The sequence below is a fragment of the Lepus europaeus genome, chromosome 13, assembly GCF_033115175.1.
Source record: "Lepus europaeus isolate LE1 chromosome 13, mLepTim1.pri, whole genome shotgun sequence".
Taxonomy (NCBI): domain Eukaryota; kingdom Metazoa; phylum Chordata; class Mammalia; order Lagomorpha; family Leporidae; genus Lepus; species Lepus europaeus.
Window position 1 is genome coordinate 22421571 of NC_084839.1, and position 27971 is coordinate 22449541.

At 47.0% G+C, this 27971-nt stretch overlaps 1 protein-coding gene across 24 annotated transcripts in view; it reads right to left on the reverse strand.

Annotated features, from left to right (window-relative positions):
• DTNB (dystrobrevin beta) overlaps positions 1-27971 on the reverse strand; it is a 247487-nt gene that overhangs the window by 43796 nt on the left and 175720 nt on the right. For 15 of the 24 annotated variants that reach the window (XR_009867785.1, XR_009867784.1, XR_009867783.1 and 12 more), the window contains 2 exons: positions 18812-18901; positions 15939-16026 (listed from right to left, as the gene is read on the reverse strand). Coding sequence is in view for 16 of the 24 variants with exons in the window: in XM_062209091.1 (XP_062065075.1) it covers positions 15939-16026; positions 18812-18901 (178 nt within the window). In the remaining 8 variants the exon portion in view is untranslated. The remainder of the gene's footprint in view (positions 1-15938; positions 16027-18811; positions 18902-27971) is intronic. The other 9 variants (XR_009867789.1, XR_009867788.1, XR_009867790.1 and 6 more) reach the window with 1 other exon arrangement.

Sequence of the window (27971 nt, forward strand, 5' to 3'; positions counted from 1 at the left end):
GAGGGGCTGCACAAACCCAGCGTCCCATGTGTGCTGCCACCTCACCAACACTGATTACCATCCTCGTTTTCACCATCCTGGTGGGGGTGATGGTCAAACATGTGAGTTTTTGTAAAAACGGAGACATCACCTACATACCATTAAACTCACTCTTCTAACACGTACGCTTCAGTGGTCTGTAGTGTATTTATGAGGTTGTGAGACTATCGCCACAAATTCCAGGATATTTCCCCCACCCACAATGACCATTAGCAGCAGTCACTCCCCAATTCCTCTCCCTTTCCCCCTCACACCATACTTTCTGGATTTGCATATTCTGGGCATTTTACTTAAATGGAATGAGACACTATGTGACCTTTTTTTTTTTTTTTTTTTTTTTTTTTAAAGATTTATTTGAAAAGCAGAGTTACAGAGTGATAAGGAGACAGAGGTCTTCCATCTGCTTGTTCACCCACCAGATGGCCACAATAGCCAGGGCTGGGCCAGGCCAAAGCCAAAAGCTTCATCCAGGTCTTCCACTTGGATGCAGAGGCTCAAGCCCTTGGGCCATCTTCCACTGCTTTTCCTTTTGCATTAGCAGGAAGCTGGATTGGAAATGGAGCAGCCAGGACAGGAACTGGTGCCTGCATGGGATGCCAGGGTCACAGGCAGCAGCTTAACCCACTGCACCACAATGCTGGCCCCCATTATGTGACCTTTTATGTCTTGCTTCTTTCACTTAGCAGAATGTTTTCAAGGTTGATTCACATTGTAGCGTGTATCAATACTTAATTCCTTTTTATGGCTGAATACTATTCCACTATTTAGATATATTCCACGTTTTACTTATCCTTTCAATAGTTAATAGATATTTGGGTTGCTATGTTAAATAATGCTATGAACACTTAGGTAGACAGATATGTTTGGTTTTTTTTTTCCTTGGGTATATATGTAGGAGTGGACTTGCTGGGTCATATGCTAATTGCTTTTTGAGAAACTGCCAAACAGTTTTCCAAAGTGGCTGCGTTACTTTACCTTCCCATGACAGCACATGATGGCTGCAGATTTCCCACATCCTCGCCAACACTTGTGCTGTCCGTCTCTCGACCATAATCGTCCTTGTGGGTGTGAAGTGATAGCTCGCTGTGGATTCTATTTATATTTCCCTAATGACTGACACAGTGAGCAAACGTCCACGTGCTCATGGCTGTCTGTGCATCTCCTCGGGAGAAATCATGTGGCTGTGCTTTGCATATCTGCTTGCTCTGATCCGGGAATTGGTTAACACGGCATGCAGGAAGGAAGGACTGGCTGGGTGACGTTTCCTCCCGCTACCCAGAAGAGAGCTCTCAGCAAGGGCTCGGCGAGGACCACACTTCATTCTGCACATTTTCAGTTCTGCCTGAAACATGATCTACCATGAAGCAGAGAGCGCGGTTCCTGTGTAAAGCTGGAAGATTCAACAAGCAGTTCTTCCCGTGGGGCATTTTCTAAATACACAGGGCCAAAACAGCATAGGAAATCTAGCTGGAAGCTTTTTACCAAGCTACCAAATATTTTCTTCAATACTTTGAGAGGCAGGCAGAGAAAGCTCCCATCCACTGGTTAACTCCTCAATGCCCACAGTGGCCAGGGCTGGGCCAGGCTAAAGCCGGAACTCAGGCCAGGCCTCCCATGTGGGTGGCAGGAACACAAGTATTTGAGCTGCCACTGCTGCCTCCCAGGGTGGCAACAGCAGGAATCTGGAATTTGGAGTGGAGCTGAGATCCAAGCCCAGCAGGCACCCCGAGATGGGATGTGTGTTCACTGCCCTCTTTTTTACTGGAAAAGCGGGATGATTTCTCTTTCTCAAGTGAGGCGTGCACCAGCAGCCAGCTGAGCAAATCTTCTAGATGGCATTCAGAGTCCTGTGGGAGCCCGAGTTGAGCCTCAGAGAAAAGCTTGCTTGCAGTGGAAGCTAGTGATGAATAACAGGCTTGTGATCCTGGGACACTGGAGCTGAAAGTTACTGGGGAACCAGAGAGCAGCATGATGAAAAAACGAGGTCTGGCCCGGCGCCGTGGTTCAACAGGCTAATCCTCCGCCTAGCGGTGCCGGCACACTGGGTTCTAGTCCCGGTTGGGGCGCCAGATTCTATCCCGGTTGCCCCTCTTCCAGGCCAGCTCTCTGCTATGGCCCGGGAAGGCAGTGGAGGATGGCCCAAGTGCTTGGGCCCTGTACCCCATACCCCATGGGAGACCAGGAGAAGCAACTGGCTCCTGGCTTCGGATCAGCGTGATGCGCCGGCCGCGGCGGCCATTGGAGGGTGAACCAATGGCAAAGGAAGACCTTTCTCTCTGTCTCTCTCACTGTCCACTCTGTCTGTAAAAAAAAACAAAAACAAAACAAAACAAAACAAAAAACGAAAAAACGAGGTCTGAGGAATCTGCTTCATACGCTAGCAAATCAAAGCCCCACAGAGCCTTTCCACTTTGGGGTGCCTGCAAACAGGCATTTTCCATGGAGGAGGTTAATACAGGAATCAAGGAGATTAGCAAGAGATGCGTAAGCGGATCAGAGTCCTGACAGTGCTCCCTAGGCTCCCAGAAGCACCCTCGCTCAGGTATGAAGTGGGGCTGGAGGATTCCAGTTTCAAGGCAGCCGTTCTACCTGCAGTGATTGGCACCTGGGCTGTGCTCCTGCACCTGCACGTCACAGCAGGGAGTGTCTCATGATGGCTTGTTTCACTCAAGCCAATTTTAAACACAGTCAAGTATGCATTAAACAAGAGAAACGTAGGATTTTATGTCCTCTCTTCAATACCACAGTGCTCCTTTAAGGAAAAAAAAAAAAAAAAAAAAAAAAAGCAGACCAGGTCTCCCTTCCTAAAACACCTGCAGACAACTGAAAGGAAGAGACAGGGAATTATTAGTTCACAGAAACAAAGGATAGTTTGGCCAGAAGAGACCTGAATATGGCTTATCTCAACAATTAAATAGTTCGTGCATTCATTCACTCAACAAATATTCCCTGAGCTCCTACTATGTGCCAGATGCTACTGTAGCAATGGGAGATGTGCTGTTGACCGACAGAGTCCCTGCCTTCTTGGAGATCACGTGACACCAGGAGAGAAACCAGAAACCAAGAAAGTAGAGATCAGTGTGACTTAGAAATACAGGGCCATGAAGCCGTGTGAAGGGAGATAGATTCTTCAAATGAGGTACTTATGGAAGGGCTCTCGAGGACTCAGTGGAGTGAGGAGGCAAATCAAAGAAAGCTAGCTAAGAAGGGAAGTGCACCTGCGGCCGGAACAAGGGCAGTGCAAAGGCCCGTAGCTGTGGGCGGCCCAGGTTCAGGCCGGCACCAACAGGGGAAATGGGCTGTGCCAAGCAAGAGGCGATGACCAGGACAGGAAGTGCGGTGCCTTTTAGCCACAGAGAGGGGTTTCCATTTTATGGGAACACGGTATGAAGCCATCACAGGGCTTTCAACAGGGGAATGTGGAATCTCATTGTTCTACATTTACAGGATCATAAATGGGGAAGAGTTCCAAATAATATATGTAAATACCCCACCCTTACGGATGTGGAGGCTAAAACCGCATTCTTTAAGTGTGACCTGCACACTTCATGCACCAAATATTTCTTGAGCTCCAAAGAGGAAAGTGTGGATAGAGGGAGACACCCAAAAACCACTGCCTCAACCGAGGTCAACGTCAGTACTGATCAGCTGAGGAGCTGGCACTGTGGCGTAGCAGGTAAAGCCATGGCTTGTGATGCCAGCATCCCATACGGGCACCAGTTCGAGACCCAGCTGCTCCACTTCCGATCTAGTTCCATGCTAATGCTCCTAGGAAAGCAGCAGAAGTTGGCCCAAGTGCTTGGGCTCCTGCCACCCATCCTGGTTTCAGCTTGGCTCACACTGGCTGTTGTGGCCATCTGGGGAGTGAACCAGTGAATAAGATCTAAGGCTTTCAAAATAAGTATTTAAACAAAACAAAACAAAACAAAACAGTGACCAGTATGTGCCCCTGATGCAGCGTGAGGACAGTGGCCCTTCACCTCTGCCTGCTCCCACGCCCTCAGTGCAGACAACCACGACGCAGGGGCCATCCACAGCTCCCTGACCGCTGCTCCTCAGAACTGCCAAGACTGTGACACAAGGAAAGCCAGACACTCTCAGCCAGGAGGGGCCCCAGGCGGCACGGAACTAAATGTGACGTGGTGTCCTGGACAGAAACTCGGAACACGGAAATGGACACGAGGGAAAGCCAGGAGAGGTGAGGAAAATGCAGACTTGAGTTAAAATAATGCACCTTTTTTTTTTTTTTTTTTTTTTTTTTAACAGGCAGAGTTAGTGAGAGAGAGAGAGAGACAGAAAGGTCTTCCTTCCGCTGGTTCACCCCCCAAAAGGCTGCTACAGCCGGCGCTGCGCCGATCCGAAGCCAGGAGCCAGGTGCTTCCTCCTGGTCTCCCAATTAATGTATCAGTATTGACTCATTAATTTCAACAGGCAAGCCATAGGAATATGTTAGTAACAGGGGAAACTGGATATGGAACACAGGCGACTCTATACTACCTCCAACATTTTCCTGTAGTTTTGTGTCTTCTAAAATACAGTTTATTAAAAGCGAACAACACCGTTGTGACTACGAAGCAGGGAATGTACTGCAGTGGGATGGGAATGGAAGGAGGGTATTAGTTAGGAATCCTAGTTTTGCTACTTACTGGCAAACATGAGTCATTTTATCTCCCTATACCTTCATTTTCTTGTCTGCAAAATGAAAATATTTACTGCGGGTGATGTGGAGATTTAATGATATAATAGAAGGAGCAGTGCAACGCTCTACAAATGTTGGTTATTATAACTCAAAATGAAACTTTACTTAATAAACTTACTGTATTCCTCCTATGTACAAATACAGCAAGTAGCAGAGCCAGAACTAAAAGCAACTGAAGACAACCAAACGCTGTAGAGCTAACTCCTACAGGCACATGGTCCTGGAGTTAGTGCCGTCAAGGCACCATGTGTATTCCCCTTGTACAAGCTCGCTCATTCGGGCTCCTACCAGGCTGTCTGAGCCATTCAGGGACTGTAACATCTGGAGCAGATGAGGTCCAGGAGAACTACAGGTGAAGGCCTCCTAGCTGATCTCTACTCAGCAAACACAGCAGGTGTGTTGAGCAATCTCTGTTCCTGCTGGAGACTACTGTGACTGCTGGCCTTGGTTCATGGTTAGCAGCCTACACTCTGGTAGGCCCCACAGACTTCTGTTCCCATCAGTTCAGTCGCGTGCTTAACAAGATTAAGCCTAGTTGCATTTGCCATTATGTAATTTAATTAAATCTCACCCAAGATGATGAAATATGAGGATGAAAATAAGAGTTGCTATTTCTACAAAAGTCAAATTGAATGAGTTGGAAACAACAGAGATGAGCTTTTAGAATAAACTGCCCCCGAACTGGTTGAAGTTGGAACAGTTATGAAGAGGAATTTAGTCCTCTTGCACTGCAGGTGTTTTTAAGTTCCTATTCCACCAAAAGTGCTGGAATGGAGGCTGGACTTACATCAGCTGAGAGTGCTTTATGTTGGGGGGCGAGTGGAGCTCCAGAAGAGGCCACGCTCAGAGAAAGGGCTTAGTCCTCCATCAACATGTACACCGGGATGCAAATGTTCATCAATGCATGTATCATCTCTAAGGTTCCCTAGTTTAATTTACTTAAAAATGTATCATGAACATCTAAATATAGGCAAAGCAAGAGAAAATAATGTATTTTCAAATACTCACAGCTAGAGTCTACAGTTACTAAGATTCTGCCACACTTGCTTCAACTATAGTTTCTCTTTGTTGATGTGTTTTTATGCAGATCCTTGAAAACTGCAACATCCAATCACACCTACATACTTTCGTAGACATCTTGAATTTTTTTAAAGATTTATTTTATTTATTTGAAAGGTAGAGTGACAGAGAGGAGAGAAAGAGTTCTTTCATCTACTGGTTCGCTCCCCAAATGGCTGCTGGCTGGGGCTGGGCCAGGCCGAAGCCAGCAGCCTGGAACTCCATCTGGGCCAGACATGTGGGTGGCAGGGGCACACGAACTCAGGCCATTTTCTGCAGCTTTTAGTCCAAGGTGAGCAAATACAGGGCAAAACACATCCCGAAAGAGTGAAAATAAATGTGCTTTACCGGGGCACCCGACCTCGATGGACTAACAGGATAAAGCCATAGCCTGTGCCCCTACCCAGACCAGTGGGTCACAGCTAACATGCTGGATGACTGCACCTCATCCCCAGCTCAGAAGCACTGCTCTCAGTCGACGGTGAGCAGCCCTGACCATACATTACAACCTGCTGGAGAGGTTTTAAAAATCCTAGTGCCCAGGGTGCATTACCCAAGACCGATCCAATCAACCTCTAGAAGTGGGCTCAGACGTCAATATCAATAGTCTGTAAAACTCTCCGGTGATTTCCCTGTGCAGCCACATCTGGAAGCACTGCTCTAAGCAATGAGAATTCTCTGTCAAAACAGACAAAACTGGGGCATTGTGAAACACCCCTGACACGTCTAAGCAAAACTGAACACCAAATACCAAAGCTACCAGTTATGAGTAAGTCAAAAACTCTAATTGTGTACATCTAACTATAAATATGGAAAGTGATCTCAAAAGGTGGTTCAGGCACGTGAATCTCAGGCCCGGCCAGGGACCTTGGGCAATGTAACTCACCCTTCCCGAATCAGCTGACTCATCTGCAGATTCACACTGGGAATCACATGTGTGCTCTGGAGCTGCTGAGAGGACCAGAGAAGCTTTCTCTAAACCCCCCAGCCCAGGGTCAGGACAGAGGCTCTCACACTGGTAGCTATCAGTTCCAACTCTATTGGGTTAGAGCAGTTAGGCAGGGTAACTCCTAGAGGAAAAGGACTTCTCAAATGCCACAGACATATAAGCTGGATGAATTCAGGACACAGGTGAGAGATAACTTGCAAGTTAAATAATAACTGTGTACCCAACAACAAATGCAACTTTTATACTGAGTGGATGGCTATGTAAAGGCCACAGCAAGCGGAGACAGAAAAAGTCAGGGACCAGAGGACCACGTTCTAAGAGGTAAAAGCAGGCTCTATTTACTACTGCATGAGAACAAGGAACCGTGATCCCATCAGCCCTAGGACGACAGGTGCCCCTAATTTCTTCTGTTCATTAGCACTCCTGCTGGTGTAGGTGGTCTCACCAGGCTCTGTCATCCTTAACAAGACATCTCAAAAGCACAGGAAAAGACAGAAGACCTCTGTGGTGAAACTGGGCAAATGTTATAAAAGCAAGGAGAGGGGCTGGCGCTGTGGCAAGGGGGTTAATCCTCCACCTTCGGAGGGTGCTGGTTCTAGTCTCCGCTGCTCCTCTTCTGATCCAGCTCTCTGCTATCGCCTGGGAAAACAGCAGAAGATGGCCCAAGTGCTTGGGCCCCTGCATCTGCATGGGAGGCCTGGAAGAAGCTCCTGGCTCCTGGCTTTGGATCGTCCCAGCTCCGGCTGTTGAGGCCATTTGGGGAGTGAAGCAGCAGATGGAAGAACTTTCTCTGCCTCTCCCTTTCACCGTCTGTAACTTTACCTCTCAAATAAATAAAACCTTAAAAAAAAAAAATAAGCGGCAAGGAAGAGCTGACAGAGTCAGCAAACTCCTAACAAGAGACCAGGGGCTTCCATCTGTATGATTGTCAAGACGAGCCCCAAGCAGAGTTGCCTGATGCCAACATGACTTCCTTATATCCCTGGGGCAGTCTGCCCACCACCCATGCTCACTCGGGCTAACCAGAAGACTGTGGATTCTTAACTGTTTAAGGCAGGGGTGCCCAAGCCAGCTGTCAATCGCTCCTTCCTCCCTCCCTCCATCCCTCCTTCCCTCCTCCCTCCCTCAACTGAGATTCCAACTCATCTGGTCTGGGGCAAAGCCGGGGATCCGTCTATTTTTCAAGCCCGTTGAACATGACTCTGCTGCGTAGCCAGGTTTGATGATGACGATTTGTGGCGGGGGGTGGGGTAGACGCAGCTGAGGGCTGGCACACAGCTCCCTGAGAGCGAGTCCCTCGGGAAGGCGAGCATCAGAGAGCGGGGCCCTGGGTGACGGCTTCCCCTTCCCTTCAGCTTCCTTCCGAGTTGTCCATAAACAGTTTTTTTTTTTTTTCATAAAGGAAAACAAACTCCTTAGTGGTAAACAAAGCATTCTGTTGTGTCCACATTTAAGAATTTGCTGTTACTGCTCTGATCCACTACACACTGTAGTGTCTTTGTTTTTGTCAAAGGGAAGTGGAGGCTCCAGGCAAACGAATGAGCTCGCTAGCGTGAATGAGCAACCTAGCATGCCTTTCTTCAAGGCTGTCCCTCAAAGGTCGCCTGGACCAGGACTGCCACCCAGGGCAGAGTCTCTCGGCTCAGGCTGCAGCGCTGCAGGCCAGGGCTCCCTGGGTGGCAGCAGGTCTTTGAAAAAAAAAAAAAAAATCAATGCATAGCCTACCTGGCAGGTGATAAATACATTCTTCTGAGCACTACACTGGCCTTATGCAAAGCACTTGTATCAGTGTTCTGTTGAACAGAAATCTGACCAAGAACCCTTCCTAAGGGGCCGCTGTTTACAAGATAACTGCTCTCTGAAAAAGGAGCTTGGGATGAAAGGGATCATATCAGTGTTCACCCTCAAAACCAGCCCGACCACGGCCACCTTCACAGGGACCAGACAAGGGGCATCAGCCTCCGGGAGCAAACACACTTATCTCGTGCTGGGAGAAGGCACAGCCACCCCCTCCTCAGGACGGATGGCTGCCGAGCGCTCACTGCAGCCAGTGAGACTACGCAAGGACATGAGATGTACGTTAACCACTGAACCGCAGTGTGGCCCACCCCAGTACAGTCATTTACTGAGCATCATGTCTGACACAACCTGAACAGCTGGGACTGACAGCACGCAAGGTTCAATGGATTAAAAAGCACTTTTTCAGGGCTGGCGCTGTGGCGCAGTGGGTTAAGCAGCCACCAGCGATGCTGGCAGCCCGCATCAGAGCGCTGGTCCAAGTAGGCCGCTCCACTTCCAACCCAGCTCCCTGCTAAAGCACCCGGGAAAACAACAGAAGATGGCCCAGGAGTTTAAATATATATAAATATATATGGGGGCTGGCACTGTGGTGTAGCTGGTAAAGCCACTGCCTGAAGTGCCGGCATATGGGCACTGGTTCAAGTCCCTGCTCCTCCACTTCTGATTCAGCTCTCTGGGAAAGCAGTAGAAGATGGCCCAAGACCTTGGGCCCCTGCACCCACGTGGGAGACCCATAAGAAGCTCCTGGCTCCCAGCTTCGGATTGGCACAGCTCCCGCCACTGCGGCCATCTGGGGAGTGAACCAGCAGATGGAAGACCTCTCTCTCTCTGCCTTTCCTTCACTCTCTATGTAACTCAGACTTTCAAATAAATAAATAAATCTTAAAAAAAAAAAAAAAAAAAAAAAAAAAAAAAAAAAAAAGCTCTGCAATTCTCCTTTTGCTCCTGGCAGTTTAGTTAGTTCTTTTCAGTACATCATTCAACTGTCTTTTCTTCATAAGGAAAATTCTTAAATTTTATCACAGGGGCTAGTGTTGTGGTGCAGTGGGTTAAGCCACTGCCTACACTGTGGGCATCCCATTTAAGCACTAGTTCAAGTCCCAGTTGCTCCACTTCTGACCCAGATTCCTGCTGATGCACCTAGAAAAGCAGGAAAAAGATGGCCCAAGTTCTTGGGCCCCTGCCACCCACCTGGAAGACCCGGATGAAGCTCCTGGCTTTGTTCTGGCCCAGTCCCACCGCAGTTGCCATTTGGTAAGTGAACCAGCAGATGGAAGATCTCTTTCTGTCTCTCCCTCTCTATAAATCTGCCTGTTAATAAATAAATCTTTAAAAAATTTTATGGGCTGGCGCCGTGGCTTAACAGGCTAATCCTTGCGGCGCCGGCACACCAGGTTCTAGTCCCGGTTGGGGCGCCGGATTCTATCCCGGTTGCCCCTCTTCCAGGCCAGCTCTCTGCTATGGCCTGGGAAGGCAGTGGAGGATGGCCCAAGTGCTTGGGCCCTGCACCCGCATGGGAGACCAGGAGAAGCACCTGGCTCCTGGCTTCGGATCAGCGAGATGCGCCAGCCGCAGCGACCATTGGAGGGTGAACCAACGGCAAAGGAAGACCTTTCTCTCTGTCTCTCTCTCACTATCCACTCTGCCTGTCAAAAAAAAAAAAAAAAAAAAAAAAAAAAAGAAATTGTTCTATTGCTGCTGTGGAGAAATCTAATCATCAGTCATTTGAATGTAATATTTTGACTTTTCTGGGTGCCTTGTAGGGGTCTTATCAGGTATAGAGTTGTTTTTATTTATCCTTTTTGGGAGTCAATGTGATGTTCCAATCTGAAAACTCGTATCTTGAGTAAATTCTGGAAATATCTTAGCCACTAATTCTGCAAATCTTTCTCACACTGATTCTGTTTTCTTTTTTGGAATTCTAATTAGACAAGTATTATTTTCTCTATACTCCATATTGAAAACCTTGTTTCAACTTTTTCCATTCTTCTGCATTGGGTTTGGGAAATTGTCTTACATGTATTTTCTGGTTCACTAATTTTCTACCCAGCTGTGTCCAATCTGACTCACCGAGGCTTCAATTTCAATAACTATTTTTTTAAATCTAATTCTATTTGGTTTGTTTTTGACTCAGGTCTTTTGAGATAGCATTTTCTACCATCAACTTCTAAATTTTTTCTTTTAGGTCTTTAGGAATGCTAAACATTGTTACTTTACAGCTAATAATACCAATATCTAAAGAGATTGGGGATCTAATCCCCAATCATGTTGAGTTGAGTTCATGTTTAGTTGAACAGTTAAAAACCACCTTTGTGGTTCTTAAACTATGAAGTAATGTAAACACTGCCAAGGACAGACAGACCTAAGATGTTTCTGAGAGGGGAAGACAGAGATGAGAGAGAGAGAGAGAGAAAGTGCTCCCATCTGCTGGTTCACTCTCCAAAATGGCCAGAACTCCAGGCTGAAGCTGGCAACCAGGACCTTAATCCAGATCTTCCACATGGGTGTGGCAAGAACCTCATTACCTGAGCCATCACCACTGCCTCCCAAGGTCTGCATCAGTGGGAAAGCTGGAGCCAGGAGCCGGATGTGGGTGCTGAACTCCAAAATGAGATGACACCAGGCTTCTTAGCCACCAGGCTAAATTCCCAGAGAAGACTTCCTCCACTCCAACAGAAGGGAGGAGACACCCGGCATTCTGGTCTTATCTCTGCTGGCATAGAGTTGGTTTATGACATCCCTTCACCAAACCTAATAGGAGAGTATTTCAAAAAGCCCATGGAAAGTGGAATTGTCTCACGAGAGCCTCATTTCCAGCTCCCCACTCTGCACATGGCCAAGGTTTGGTCCACAGAACCTAATGACAGTTAAAATCCAAGCCTGGGGCAGGGGCGGTAGCAGCAGGGGAAGCAACAGCAGCTCTTGGGCTGCTCTGGTTTTTTAGATTCTTTCCAGCTTCCAGGAGGTTGGATTCTTTCCCACTTGTTTTCAAATCCCAGCCCAAGTGAAAGCTTTCACGGAGGGCATCCCGTGATCAGGAACTGCTGTACGCGTCTCAGTTCCCTGTGGTTTCCACCACTGCATACAATCACTTGCAGTTATGTGTGGCAGTGGAATTGTTTGCTTTGTGTTTGTCTCTGCCATGAGTCTGGTAGTTCCGAGAGGTCAGGACATCTGTCCACCCTGGTATCCAATATGGCACAGCACAGAAACAAAATAAATATTTGCCAAATAAAAATGATGTTGTGTGGACTGGTGGAGGGGAAGAGGAATTGAATTAATAGGTATATAACTCCTCAAGGACAGTGAAGGATTGAAAAGGGGGAAGGAAAAGAGGAAACATTTTATTGCGAACCTTTCAAAGTTGTAGGAAACATACTGAAAATCTTTGAAGAGCCACTTCCTGTTCCAACCAAACTTTCACAGTCACCACTCTTGGTTCCTTCTTCTTTTACTTGAGATAAAACGTCCAGGTCGTGAGCATGTCCTCAGTGAGTTCTGGCACAAGTGCACTCATGCAACCCACACTCTTACAAACGCAGAACATTTCCATCCATCCCGAACGTTTCCTCATCTCCCTCAACATCCCCATTCCTAGGAACAACTGTGGATCCAATTCTAGGACCATAAGCAGTCTGCCTACTTAGAATTTCATATAAAAATAGCATGTACTTTTTTGTGTGTGGCTTTTTATAATGTTTCTGACATTCATCTATGTTGCTGTGTGTTATCAGTGTGCAGTTCTTTTTTGTGTTGAGTAATATTCCATTGCTTGAATACATCACATGTTCACATTTTGTTTACCTACCCTTGTGTTGATAAATATCTAGGCTGTTGCCAGCTAACATGATCAGAACTGCTATGAAGATTCTCATACAGAGCTATTTGTGGATATTTATTTTCCCTTTTGGATAATTATCTAGGAGTAGAACTGCTGGGTCATGGGAAAATTTTTTATCATTAAGAAACTGCCAAATAATTTTCCAAAGTAGTCATACCATTTTTTTGCATGCCTACCAGTGATGGATGAGGTTTCTGGTTACTCCACATCCTCTCCAACACTTGGTGTTGTCAATCATTTTTCATTTTAGCCATTCCAGTGGGTATATAGCAGTATCTCATTATGGTTTTCACCGGCATTTTCCTGATGATTAAGGACATTAAGTACTTTTTCATGTACTTATTGGTCATTTGCATATCCTAAGTATTGTCTATTCCAGTCTATTGCCCATTTAAAAATTTGGGAGGGGTTATCTTTTCTATATTCAGGTGCAAGGAATCTTTATATATTCAGTCCTTTGTGAGAAATGTGTTGCAAATATTTTTCTTCAGGTTGTGGTTTGTCTATTGTTTTCTTAATAGTATCCTCTGATGAGCAAAATAATTTATATTTGATAAAGCCCAACATCCCCATTTTTACAATGGTTTGTGATTCCTGTAAAATCTCCAAGTTCCTGTAAATTTTCCAATGCTCTCCATTAGTAGCTTTATAATTTTGGCTTTTATGCTTTAGATTATGATACTTTTCAAACTGATTTCTATGTATGGTGTGAGGTGGGGTTGGCATTCTTTTTCTCCCTCTCCCCCCATATAGACACCCAGCTATCCCAGCTGTCTTTGTTAAAAAGATTTTCCTGGGGCGGTGCCATAGTGCAGTAGGTTAATCCTCTGCCTGTGGCACCAGCATCCCATATGGATGCCAGTTCTAGTCCCGGCTGCTCCACTTCCAGTCCAGCTCTCTGCTGTGGCTTGGGAGGGCAGTGGAGGATGGCCCAAGTGCTTGGGCCCTGCACCCGCGTGGGAGACCGGGAAGAAGCACCTGGCTCCTGGCTTCGTATCGATGCAGCTCCAGCCATTGCAGCCAGTTGGGGAGCGAACCAGTGGAAGGAAGACCTTTCTCTCTGTCTCTCCCTCTTACTGTCTGTAACTCTAAATCTCAAATAAATAAATAAATCTTAAAAAAAAAAAAAAGATTTTCTTCAGCTTGTACGCCCTTGCTGAGAGCCCCTTAACCTTCCACATCTGTCTCAGGCTTCTCTGTTCTGTTCCCTTCACTGATTTGTCCATCTTTTTATCAGTGCCTCATTTTCTTGATTATTATGGTCAGCATCAAGCAGGGCTCAGTCTACCCACTTTGTTCTTTTTAAGACTGTTACATTTACACTAGGTCCTCTGGCTTTACAAATGCATTTTAGAATCAGTTTGTTAATTTCTACAAAAATGCCTGTTGGGATTTTAGTAATTAATCTTTTTCAATCCACAAATTTGGCATATCTCTCCATTTATTTAGGTTTTCTTTATCTTACCAATGTTTTATCATATTCCATCTTGAACATCTTTCATTAAATATATCCATAAATATTAAATATATATATATAAACACATATATGTGCATATACATTATTTAGTTATTTGAAAGGCAGAGTGACAGAGAGAGAGGGAGAGAACTTCTATCTACCAGTTGACTCCCTAAATGCTTACAACAGCTGGGGTTAGGCCAGGGAAAACCAGAAGCCAGGAACTCCATCTGAGGCTCCCACATGAGTGGCAGGGACCCAAGTACTTGGGCCACCATCTACTGTCCCCCAGGCATTGGAAGGGGGCTGGATTAGAAGTGTGAGAGCTGGGACCAGACACTCTGACACAGGACATCCAGGTCCCAAGTGGCAGCCCACCCTACTACACTATAATGCCTGCCTCACTATTTGATACTTTTAATGCTATGGTAAACAGAGATTTTCTTTATTTCATTTTCTAATCCTTTGTTGCTAGTAGTTAGATATGCCATTAGTTTTTATATTTACGTACTTTATATCTTTCAATACCTCTATACATTTACTTACTTGTTCTAGTATTATTTTTGTAGATTTCTTATGACTTTTTTTTTTTATTTGACAGGTAGAGTTACAGACAGTGAGAGAGAGAGACAGAGAGAAAGGTCTTCCTTCCGTTGGTTCACTCCCCAACTGGCTGCCACGGCCGGCGCTGCACTGATCTGAAGCCAGCAGTCAGGTGCTTTTTCCTGGTCTCCCACGTGGGTGCAGGGGCCCAAGGACTTGGGCCATCCTCCACTGCCCTCCCGGGCCACAGCAGAGAGCTGGACTGGAAGAGGAGCAACCGGGACTATAACCTGGCGCCCATATGGGAGGATTAACCAAGTGAGCCATGGCACCGGCCCCTCCTTATGACTTTCTATATTCATCATCTCATTTTCCAGTAGACTTTATATCTTCCTTTCCAATATTTATCATCTTCTGTCATCACATTGCACTGGCTAAGTCCTCTGGTACAATCCTGAATAGAGGTGGTAAAAGTGGCCTTCTTTGTTTTATTCCCAGTATCACAGGGAAATGCTCCCAAATCTAACCTAGAAGTGTGACATTAGCTGTAGAGTTTTGCTCTTTCACAGCATGAAGACACTTCCCTCTCTTCCTGGTCTATGGAAAAGTTATTTCCTACATGGGTGTTCTATTTTGTCAATTGCTTTTTCTGAATCTTTTAAAATGATCGTTTTTTCCTTTAAACTGTTAACATGATGAATTACATTGGTCCACTTTTATGTGGATTTGCATTCTTGGGATAAATCTCTCATGATTAGGGAGTAATATCCTTTTACATACTGTTGGAATTAATTTGCTACATGTATTGTTATAAGTGTTTGCATCTATGTTTACAAAAGAATTTAGCCAGCAATATTTTTCTGTAGTAGCCTTGTATTGTCTTGATATCAGGTTATAATGTCCTGATCAAATGACTTGGAAAGTATTCATTGTTTTATTTTCTGAAAGAGTGAACACTGGGCTGATATTACTACTTCCTAAAGCATGATAATATCTAACAGTTAAGCTGTCTGGCTTGAAGTTTTCTTTGTGGGAAATTAATTATTAATGCAATTTCTTTAAGAGACATAGAACTATTTGGTTTTCTAATTTTTCTTGTGTCAGCTTTGTTAATCTGTTTCTTTCAAGAAATCTGTCTGTTTCATGTAGGCTGGCAAACTTATTGGCAAAATATTCCTTATCACCCATATCATTCCTTATCACTGGCAGGATATAAGGTGATGTTCCTTCTTTCGTTCCAGATATTGGTAATTTGTATTTTTTCTTCTCTTTTCTTGTTCAGTATGTTAGTGGTTTATTAATTCTGTTGATCTTTTTTACAGAACTAAATTTTGGCTCTTTTTTTTTTTAATCATACTGATTCATTTTTTTTTAAAAAGAAAGCGAACACTGAAGATAAAACTAAAAGCTCTTTCAATTTCTGCCCCAGCCCTCTCCTCCTCCTTCTGACCTTTAGGTACCTTCTCCCCGAGTTTCACGTCACTATTCCCTGCACTGTGTATCAGAGTAACGCTGACGTCTGTGCTCGCTCGTGGCTCCTTTGTCCACTCACCGTATTTCCTGCCTCTGCAGCCAGCCGGGCAGCATAGCGCGCTATCAGCCGGTGCTCCTCATCCAATCGGCTAGGACTGTCCAGGACGCTGCCAAAGACACAAAAATTCAACAGGTGTGTCTCTCACTTTTTGTTCCCATTCTTGTTCTATTCTCAGGGGGAACAGATGCAAGAAAATCTTGTTTAAATTAAAAAAAAAAATGAGAAAGAAATGCTAACAAAAGAAACGGAGGCCTGATAATGATCTTCTAGGATAACAGGGGGCTGGGAGAACCGGTGAGGCCAGGCGCCCTCCTCAACACCCCGGCGGCTCCCACTAAAGGAGACCACACTGCTAAGGCAAGACGGGACACCGAGACTTCTAACCAAGTACTTGGAAAAACTCATGACTTTTTAGAACCAGATGTTAAACTCAGAAAGAGCAAGGGAAAACAAAAGCATGAAAACAGAGTGCTGAGAGAATGTGAGCCGAAGTCGGGGAACCCTGGCCAGGTCAGACCTGACACAGACCTGGAGGATTCCACAGGGAAGCAGCCCTTACTGCACTTTCCCCACCTGCAGCTGTAACTGCATTCCATGCGGAGTTGGCTTGGTCCATCATCCTTATTTAAAGACTCACCCAGAAGGGATGTTAGGTTCTGGGTAAAGGTCGGGGTCTGCGGTTCTAGGCTAGCTCTGTGTATACGCGGTGCCAATCGGGAGATCTGGATCGTTTAGGAAGTAGCTGACTTGCTTACTTCAGTATTTTGTCAACTGCTAGCTACACATAACAGGGTAGTTCCAGATTAGGAGGAATTGTGGCCGTATGATTCTCTTTAAAACTGGTAGAAGGAGCAGGCATCTGGCCTAGCAGGTTGTCTCCTGTGTCCCCTCTCAGAGTGCCTGGTTTTGGTACCTAGTTCTAGCTCCTGAGTCCAACTTCCTGCTAATGCAGACCCTGGGAGGCAGTGGTGGAGCTCGAGTGATTAGGTGCCTGCCACCCACGTGGGAGACCCTGACTGAGCTCCTGGTTCCTGGCTTCAGCCCAGCCCAGCCCAGCCCAGTCCCAGCCGCTGTGGGCATTTGGGGAGGAACCAGCAGACAAAATCTCTCTGTATATCTGTCTGCCTTTCTCCTCCTGTCTGCTTCTCAAACATTAGAACATTTTTAAAAACTTTTTTGTCTCCATCACAGGTCACATGCTTAGGAAGGCTGATCTTATCTGTCCTACACACACAATGTGGATGACTCGGCTGCGCTGATTGGCTCTGCTTTCTAGCCAGGAATTAGAAACTTGTGTTGGTGAGAGGTTTTAAGGTCAATGAAAATTACTTGAGGGCAGTTAGAAAGATTCTTGACTCTCTATTTGAGTTGACTTTCATTTTCAGAATTAGCCAGGAAATTTCTGACTTCTTCGAGGAAGTAGGAGGCTCAGTTCCTAGACTATAAAGCAGGAGGAGACGTGGTACTCACCCACTCACTGTGTTCTCTCAGGGCCTGTGGCCACCAATGCTTGCTCAAGAGCCTAGGTCCTCAGCCAGGAGACCTGGGGACACTGGCTAAACCCACCAGAGCCCCGGCGCTGGCTGAGACCTGGGGACGCTGGCTAAACCCACCAGAGCCCCGGCGCTGGCTGAGACCTGGGGACGCTGGCTAAACCCACCAGAGCCCCGGCGCTGGCTGAAACACCAGGCAGCAGTGCTAGCCAAGCCCTCCACCGTTCCTTCCACTGCGGAGGCTCCTCACCCCCTGGACAGCCGCCCTCACCGACAATAAGTCCCGTGCCCTGCCCGGGGTCTGTTCCTCGAGACCAGGAGGCTGGGCAGAGCGCAGGACTCATCTGCGGGACGAGGAGACACTGTACCGGGGGACCTACGGCCTCTCCAAGGCTCCAGAGACAAGTGAGTGTCCCAGGATACTGATGCTTTTAGTGATACTGGAAAAACTATGAGAAGTGGTATGAAGTGTAACGTTAGAAGCAGTTCTTCTCAGAGGTCTATCTTCCTAGTCATTATAATTTACACCCGTTTACCACGGGGAACAGCACGAGGTCGGCGACCTTCCCAGGGAGCCATGGCGGGCAACGGGCAAACCTCAGGTCAGACCGTGGGGCTGCAGCCCCTCCTGCAGGGACGGTTTCTGCACTGAGGCTCTCCTCTCTCAGAGCAAGGGTCTCAGGGCTCCACGTTGCTGTTACGAAGAAGGGAGGGGCGGCCTTCGCTCACGTCAAGCTGACTTGTCATCCTCCTTGAGGAATGGGGCCGGGAGCGGGCCTGAGGCCAAGGGCAGGGCGTGTGCACCTCACTATTTATGAGCTGTTTTTTTAAAAAAGGATGAACTTCGCTGTAGTTTGCATTTTTCAAGCATTTTTTTCCATCCCAGCCCACTGAAGCATCAGTCATGTTTGTATTAGTAGTGATTCACGACCAGTTTTCAGGGGGATGGGCAGGCGGGACCATTATAATATAAAGACTCTGGATTAGAGAAAGCAAGGTGTCTGGGCGTTGGTCAGCCCTGAACTTTGAACGGCAATCGAAAGACTTCACTGTTTAAGTGAAAGTGAATGGGGAGAAGATGCATGGAATACCTCTGTGAATGTGACTTCTGGGGCATTGCAGATCTCAGAGGTCCAGACACTCAGCGAAATCTGAAGGAGGCCAACCTCACGTTCAGGGAGAATCTCCTGACTATGCTTAGATAAACACGCGGGCGTGGCAAGTCTTCTCCTGCAGAAGCTAATGCTGCAGCACGACTTCGACTGCAAACACAGCTGGTCGCTGCTCAAGAAAACCCCCCCACGCAGGGCTGTTTCAGCCCGGAACGCGGCCACGCAGCTCCCCCCCACTTCTGGTCACCCCTGGCTGCCCGCCTGCTGCTGCAGCTCTACCACTGACCGTGCACAGTGCCGCAGACGGGCCACATAGGAGGCTATCAGCACATGCTCATCGGCCAAGGCACCGGCTACGCCCTGGCTGCACTGTGACCTGGGAACAACGGAGCCAAAGACAGCAAGCGGGACACGGACACACACACAGGGAGAAATGAACATGGTTAAAGATGGGCAAACGAAAACGAAAACATAATTCATGATAAAGAAAACAATTTAAAAAAAAAAAAAACCCACAATGCACAAGGGGATGTGTAGACCATGGGGGATCTGTCCTCAGGAGACAGTGCTGGCTGACTGGCACTGCAGCCCTCCCCGGGGAGTCACCAGGGAAACTGGCTGGCCTGCTCTGAGGATGCACGTTCTAGGGGACGCCCTCCGGCACAGTGGACCCATCTGATATTACTAACTGACCCCCTGGTGCCATGCTTTTATAGCTCTCGTCGACAGTTCAGCATTTTTAGTGGTACCATATGTTCCCAGTTAAATATTTTGATTTCTATACAGATTCTGCCCTTAGCATCTGTCTGTTTTCTTCTATAAAACCAGTACTTGAGCCAAACTCATTAAAGTTATATCGAATGGTAAGACAACACCATACAAGGGGTCCTCAGAAGTTCATGGAAAATTAATACCAAGAAAAAAATAGGCATGGATTTCAAATTTTTGTACTGAACTTATCTTTGAATTCCATTTTCCACAAGCTTTCTGAAGTATGTTTGTATATATTCTGAGTAAGGCTCTCCCTCATAGATACATGGAAGATCTGTAACTACCTGGTCTTTTTAACTTTCCACTATAGAAATGCTAAAACTTGCACAAAATAGAGTGTTCTAAGACTACCCTCATGTGCCTATCACCAAGAGTGAACAAATATCAACACTTTGCCTATCTTGTTAAATCTATTCTTCCTTCCCCAAATATTTCATGCAGGTGGTTAAAGCAAAGCCCAAGCAATTGCTTCCCCTGGGAACCCTGATCCTGGAGGTCCGTCAAATAATGAACACACTTCACAAGCCCTCAACACCTTTATCATGGGGGAAAAAAAGCCTGATAAAAATGTTTCATATCCTAGCGTATTTGAAAATCTCCCCAAATTTGAAAAATGTGCTTTACACTGGCTATCAATCCAAACAAGGTCCCCACTTCGCATTTGATTGCTGTTTCTTTCACGTTTGTATTTGATGGTCAGGTTTCTGTCTCCAATTCCTAACAGTTCCTCCTTTTCTGGGTTTCTTTCGAGTCATCTGTGAAGAGACCAGGTTGTCTTACAGAACACCCACCGTTCTGGAGCTGTTTCCTGTGCAGTGTTTAGCTTGTTCTTCTGTCTTCTGTGGTTAGATCTAGACTCTCGATTAAAGCTTTCACTTTTGCTTTGTTTTTGAGAAATGGCAAGGATTTGTTACAGGTAATAGAATGTGTTTGTAAATAAAAATGGAGGCACATAATGGGATGGAATAACAATATGATCCGTGGATTCCGATGTCATCATCATCTCTCCATTGTAAGTTTTCCATCAGCTTTTCTCCTACTGCTTTTAACGTGATTCTTGGCCTAGTTTATTATTTCATTAATGGTTGCAATGTTGATTTTTCTGTCTTTATCATCTTGTCTGCATTTATTAATCTCCCATTTGTTTATCTTGAAATTCTGACCCATCCAGTGGGCCTCGTTAGCTTCCTGGCTTCCTGGTCCAGTAAGATGCTCCTGCTTTGTCCTGTGTAGCTCCTACCCTCTTTGTTTCCATTACTGGTAGAGTGAATCAGAGCACTGATCTGGGATTGCCACTGTTTCTGAAACTTCTCAGCAAATGAGTTCCTGCAGCATTTTCTAGTTGCCATTCCATTTTCCTCTGCTTTGCCTTGTTTTTAAGAAGTCATGGGTTTTCTTATCTTTGTTTCCCAGTATATATTATTTTTCCCTCTAGCTGCTTTTAATACACTTTCTTTATCACTGGTTTTCAGCAATTCCATTTTGATGTGCCCTGGTATGGCTTTTTTTTATGTGTGTGTTTATATTGCCTTCAATCTGTTGGGCCTCTGTAGGTTTATGGCTTTTATCAAATTTATAAAAGTTTATGTGGAAATCTGGGAAAAAACATTTCCTTAAATATCTGTTCTCTCTCATTTAGACCGCCTGGCATTGCCCCACAGGTCACTGAGGCTCTGCTCATTTTTAAAAAATCGTTTTACTGTTTCTTCTATTTACTTATTTGAAAGGCAGAGTGACGGGGGGGAGGTATCTTCCAGCTGCTGGTTCACTTTCCCAGATGCTTGCAACAGCCACAGCTGGGCCACGCCAAAGCCAGGAGCCAGGAATTCCATCCAGGTTGCAGCGACCCAAGTACTTGAGTCATCATTTGTTGCTTCCCAGGTGTACTAGCAGGGAGCTAGATCAGAAAACAGAGAAGCCTGGACTCAAACCAGGCATTCCAAAATAGAGTGTGGGCATCCCTAGCAGTGGCTTAGCCCACTTTACCACAGCAGCTACCCCTCTTTCATTTTCCAGCTAAGTTTTTCCTCTCTATAATTCTTTTTAGATAGCTTGTATTGGTATGTCTTTTAAGTTCAGTGAACCAGGGCTGGCTCTATAGCTCAGCAGGTTAATGCCCTGGCCTGAAGCGCCGGCATCCCAAATGCACACCAATTTGAGACCCAGTTGCTCCACTTTTGATCCAACTCTCTGCTATAGCCTGGGAAAGCAGTAGAAGGTGGCCCAAGTCCTTGCGCCCCTGCACCTGTATGGGAGACCTAGAAGAAGCTCCTGGCTCCTGGCTTCGGGTCGGTGTAGCTCAGGCCGTTGCAGCCAATTGGGGAGTGAACCAGCGGATGGAAGACTTCCCTCTTTCTCTCTGCTTCTCCTCTCTCTGTGTAACTCTGACTTTAAATAAATAAATAAGCCAGGCCGGCGCCGCGGCTCACTAGGCTAATCCTCCGCCTTGCGGCGCCAGCACACTGGGTTCTAGTCCCGGTCGGGGCACCGATCCTGTCCCAGTTGCCCCTCTTCCAGGCCAGCTCTCTGCTGTGGCCAGGGAGTGCAGTGGAGGATGGCCCAAGTCCTTGGGCCCTGCATCCCATGGGAGACCAGGAGAAGTACCTGGCTCCTGCCATTGGATCAGCGCGGTGCGCCGGCGGCGACCATTGGAGGGTGAACCAACAGCAAAAGGAAGACCTTTCTCTCTGTCTCTCTCTCACTGTCCACTCTGCCTGTCAAAAATTAAAAAATAAATAAATAAGCCTTTTTTTTTTTTTTTTTACAGGCAGAGTGGACAGTGAGAGAGAGACAGAGAGAAAGGTCTTCCTTTTGCCGTTGGTTCACCCTCCAATGGCCGCCGCGGTAGCGCGCTGCGGCCGGCGCACCGCGCTGTTCCGATGGCAGGAGCCAGGTGCTTCTCCTGGTCTCCCATGGGGTGCAGAGCCCAAGCACTTGGGCCATCCTCCACTGCACTCCCTGGCCACAGCAGAGAGCTGGCCTGGAAGAGGGGCAACCGGGACAGGATCGGTGCCCCGACCGGGACTAGAACCCGGTGTGCCGGCGCCGCAAGGTGGAGGATTAGCCTGTTAAGCCACGGCGCCGGCCAATAAATAAGCCTTTTAAAAAAAAGTTCAGTGAACTTCTCTTCTATGATTTCTGATCTACTATTAAGTCCATCCACTGTATTTTTTATTTCCAGTATTATCCCTTTAACTCTGAGACTTTCTTTTTTTATTTAAAATGTTTATTGAAATCAAATATGTAGGTAGAAGGTTCCAGTTACATTTATATTTGGTTCTTCTTTTTTATTATTTTAAAGATTTACTTATTTATTTGAAAGAGTTACAGAGAGGCAGAGGCAGAGAGGGAGAGACACATTTCCATCTTCCATCCACTGGTTCACTTCCCAATTGCCCGCAACAGCTGGAGCTGCGCCGATCTGAAGCTAGGAGCCAGGAGCTTCTTCCAGGTCTCTCACGTGGGTGCAGGGGCCCAAGTCCTTGGGCCATCCTCTACTGCTTTCCCAGGCCACAGCAGAGAGCTGGATCAGAAGTGGAGCCGCCGGGACTCAAACTGGCACCCATATGGAATGCTGGCAGTGGCAGCGGCTTTACCTACTACATCATAGCACTGGCCCCTACTTGCTTCTTCTTTATTTCTTCAATTTCACTTCTCAATATGTTTACATTTTCCTTTATATTCTTGATATCCATCACGATTGTTTAAAGCTCCCTGCTGGCAAACTGCACCATGTCCGTCTGTCTGGTTCTGTTTACACTAATTTTTTTCCTGGCTACAGGTCATACTTTCCAACATCTTAACTGTTATTTTTCACTGGATCATGGAAATGGTGAAGTATATTGTTGGATGTCTGGATTTTGTTGTCTTCTTCTAAAAAGTCTCAAAGTCAGTTCATTTACTCCTGTCCCAGCTTGATACGTTCAGTGTTTGTGTTCAGCCTTCATTGGCGCGTCCCTAGAGTACTCTTTACTTAGAGTACTCTTTACTTCGTACTTTCACCTGCTTCTGAAGCAGAGACTCTCTGGGGTCTTTACAGAATATCCAAAGTGTTAAATGGTGGCCCTCTGCTCCGGTGAGTGGGAACTCAAACATCCACAGAGCTCCTTCTGTGAGAATACAGAGAAGACTCAAGGAGATCTCCATGTAGATGTACACAGCTCTTTCTCTGCACAGCTTCCTCCTCTCTGGAATTCTGCCTGCCAAATTCCAGCCTCCCCAGACTTCACTTCAATATCTGTTTCTTTATCTCAGCTAGACTGCCTTGCTCTGCGTGGATCCCATACCGGTGTCTATGCAAACCCCTCCAGGCAGGAAGCTGGAGCAACCACAAGACTCTCCTCGTTTGCTTCCCTCCCCTCAGGGATCAGCCCTGTACTGTTTGTTGTCTAATTTCTGAAAACCATTTCTTATAGGCAGACTAGTTTTCCAGTAGCAGCTAATCTGTTACTTCACAAAAACCACAGTGGAACTTATCTCTGTAGTATTTCATTTTTTAGAAAGATTTATTTATTTGAAAGAGAGAAGGACATATAGAGAAAGAGATCTTCCACTTACTGGCCCACTCCCCAAATGGCCACAATCACCAGGACTTGGCTAGGCTGAAGTCAGGAGCCAGGAACTGTATCTGGGTCTCCCACGTGAGTGCAGCGGCCCAAAGACTTGAGCCTCTTCTCTACTTTCCAGGCACATTAGTAGGGAGCTGGATGGGAAGTGGAGCAGCCGGAACTTGAACCAGCCCTCCAACCTGAGATGCTGATGTCATAGGCAGTGGCTTAGCCTGCTGTGCCGCAACACTGGCCACTAGTAATACATTTTTTAAAATCAGTTTTAGAAAGGATTAGTCCACCTCAAACTTACATTAGAGCAAAACTGCTTCTTCATGATAGAGAAGTACTGCTATACAACCTTGTGGGCCACTGCAAGGCTGTCAGCTTTTAATCTGATAGAAGTTACAGCAGGGTTTTCAAAAGAGGTGAGATGTGATAAGATCTGCATTTGCTAGGATCATTTACTCTGTGGAAAGTAAGTTCCAGAGAACCGGGAAGCAGCAGCTGAATACAAAGTAACAGCTCTCTGCTGTGGCCCGGGAGGGCAGTGGAGGATGGCCCAAGTCCTTGGGCCCTGCACCCCATGGGAGACCAGGAGAAGCACCTGGCTCCTGGCTTCGGATCATCGTGATGCGCCGGCCGCAGCGCGCCGGCCATGGCGGTCATTGGAGGGTGAACCAACGGCAAAAGGAAGACCTTTCTCTCTCTCTCTCTCTGTCCATTCTGCCTGTCAAAAAAATATATAAATGAATAAAAATAAATAAATAAAGCTGTGAGTATAGAGGGGTCGCCTACAGTGAGTGGCTGAAGTCAGGAGGAGAAGTGGTCCCTCGAAGTACTGCCATTCGGGGCCCTAACAGGTACAGAATAGCTAGCTCAGAAGACCTGGGGGAACAGGAGGGAAACTAAGACAGCATACTATTAGGAGCCAAGTGCAAAAGCTGTCAAGTAGAAGGGATAAATTATCTATGCCAAATGCCACTGATCTTGATCTCAAGATAACCACTGAAGGGGCGGCACTGTGGCAGGTAAAGCCGCCGCCTGCAATGCCGGCATCTCATGGGCTCTTTCAAGAAGATTTTCTGAAATGGAAAAGAGAACTGTAGGGGCAGCAAGAGGAGGAACTGAGACCTAGACAGGGTTTAGAAGAATTTTTTCTTCAAAAGAAGTAATGGAAAAGATCCAGGGGAGAAGGAGGTAAAAGGTGACATGGGAGACAGAGGGAGGACCAGTGTCTGGCACACATGGGTGACAATGAGATGCAGGTCCCTGCAGGGAGAGGGGGCCCCAGGTGTGGGACTGACACAGGTGAGTGCAAAGGCAAAGAAGGAGCTGAGGGAATTACTTTTCTAACGTTTTTTTTTCAGTGAAATAGGATGCAAAAGTTGACTAAAACTCCGTCAGGTTACAGGAAGGCTGCTACTCAAAGCGAGCGGCTTCTGCCAGATAATCAATCGGTCACTGAAGCCAGAGGGAGAACTTTGTTAGCAGCTGCCTATGGGAGGCAGGAAACTAAGCACCGGGAATTCCCAATAGTGTTTTGGGGGTGTGTGGGATGTTATGTTGTTATGTATGTTATATATGCTTTTGGGGTGTGGGATGTTACATTGTTATGTATGTTATGTATGCTTTGGGGTGTGGGATATTATGTTGCTATACTCACTTCCCAAGTTTTATCTGCTTTCCAAGATTTTTTTAAAAAAAAAATTTTAACTCCTAGTTTTTGATAAAATATGAACAAATATATGTATTACTTACACATGGGTTTTGTTTTAGACATTTGTTTTCCAAAAGTAAAGGTCAAGATCTTACAATTCAGAATGTTTTCCTAAAAAAAAATAAAATAGCTGTTCTATTTCTAAGATGTCTAATGTGAACTCAGTCCACAAAGGATGGTGATATTCACACCTAAATATGCAACAGCTCTGATGGCGCTTCTGGCGGGAACGGGGGCATCTGAGGCCACGTGTGGAACACCCAGGAGGTGTCACGCTCCTCACAGAGGGCTAGCAGGCGAGACAGGCACAGCTGCTGCTTGCAAGGTGGCAACAGCCTAGCAGGAAGGAGGTCACATGAAGAATTGCCAAACTGCAAACATATTCAGTGTGACGACAGAGGACAAGGTCCTCTAGAGGACGTAATAAAACCGGACCCAACCAGCAAGCTCAGCCACAGCAAAGGCCAGGAGAATGAGCCCCTGGGCCAAAGAGGAATGATGACAGGAATACGGTTCCTGCCCAGGGCATCCCAGCTGTGCTGTGTTCTTTCCCTCCATGCAAGTCCCAGCTCTAACTCAACAGTAACGGGCAGAGGGTCCTGATGGGGTCGGCAAGGCCTGTTCTAGAAGTGCGCTTTCCCCAGGGGGCCTCCTCCAGGGGCCCCAGGATTCTGCTGCATCATTCTGGGAATGGGGCCTGGAACCTGCACTTGAAACAGGTGTGCAGGCCTCGAGAGGGACACAAAGCATGAGAGCCGCTCTCCGGGGGTCTTGTGGTTTTGGCAGAATGTCTGGTGGTGGTGGACAAGGACTAAGAGGCACGCCGTGGGGACAGGGACGAGGACTGGGGAGGAGAGACAAGGACTGGGCAGCGCAGACAGGTGAGTGCCTGTAGCCGCTGGCAACCAGGATCTCTCAAGTCGGAGGCAGCAGAGCGCAGCAATTCAGTGCACGGGCGCCAGGCTTCAATCCGTCCTCCAGCACTCACTCGCTGCGAGAACTTGGACAGTAACCTCTCTGATTTAGACCATTCGTCTATAAAATGACACAAAATGTCTGCCCCCTGTATGGTTACTTTATACGGTGTTGGGGGACTAAGATAATGTCAACGAAGCCCCTGGCATGCAGCCTGCAGCTGCCGGGATCCATCGGCACCCGAGACCTGTCAGATGCTCCCCGACGTGTTCTGTTCGCTCTCTGAGTTACTGTGAAGCTCACAGTCCTGCACCTCCAGCCCGGACCTCTCCCCTGAGCTCCAGAACCCTGGGTCTCACGGCCTGTGCAACACCTCCCAGGGGCTGCCCTACTGGCACCTCAGCCCTGACAAGTTCTCCCCACGTCCCCTACTTCCTCGCCTGCTAGCCCCTAGGCTGACCAGCCACACCTCACACCTGCATCCACTTGTTAAGCTGTTGGCTCCATTTTGTTCCCACCTCCACGGCTGCCATAACTTACCCAAAATTTCACAGCACGTTTCACTTAACACTACGCCAGCCCTCGCAACTGGCCTCTCGTCCTCCATTCTTGTCCCCTCCTGCTGATTCTTCACACCACACTGAGCAATCTTCTAGCAGGAAATCAATTTTGGGGTGATAGGAATGTTCTAAATTGACCGTGGCGATGGCTGCACAGCTGTAGATACTAAAACCCGCGGACTTGTACCTCCTGAATGGATGAATTTTCCACTGCATGAGTTATATTTCAAAAGAACTGCTTTAAAATAAATCACGGTTCCTGACAATAATTCTGAAACTGCCACACATGCTGCCAGGGCTGAACAAACATGTGCATGACATGGGATGGCAGGAGGGAGGGAGCTGCGAGGTGAGACCACGTGGTGCTGCAGTGGAGCTGGGCCCTCCAGTGTAACTCATGTGTAGCCTGGTGCAGATACCGAGGGACAGAGAACACCACGGACAGGTGTTTACAGAGACAGAGTTTTTTTTTTTTTTTTTTTTGACAGGCAGAGTGGATAGTGAGAGAGAGAGACAGAGAGAAAGGTCTTCCTTTTTGCCGTTGGTTCACCCTCCAATGGCCGCCGCAGCCGGTGCATCTCGCTGATCCAAAGGCAGGAGCCAGGTGCTTATCCTGGTCTCCCATGCGGGTGCAGGGCCCAAGGACCTGGGCCATCCTCCACTGCACTCCCGGGCCAGAGGAGAGAGCTGGCCTGGAAGAGGGGCAACCGGGACAGAATCCGGAGCCCTGACCGGGACTAGAACCCAGTGTGTTGACGCCGCAAGGCGGAGGATTAGCCTATTGAGCTGCGGCACTGGCCCTAATTTTTTTTTTTTTTAAATCAAATGACCTGGTCCCCAGCTACGTCTCTAACCGAGCCTCCTACGTTCATCCCTCTGGTCACTGCCTCAGTTACACCACCCTTTTAGCTGTCCCAGGAAAAGCCCAGGTTC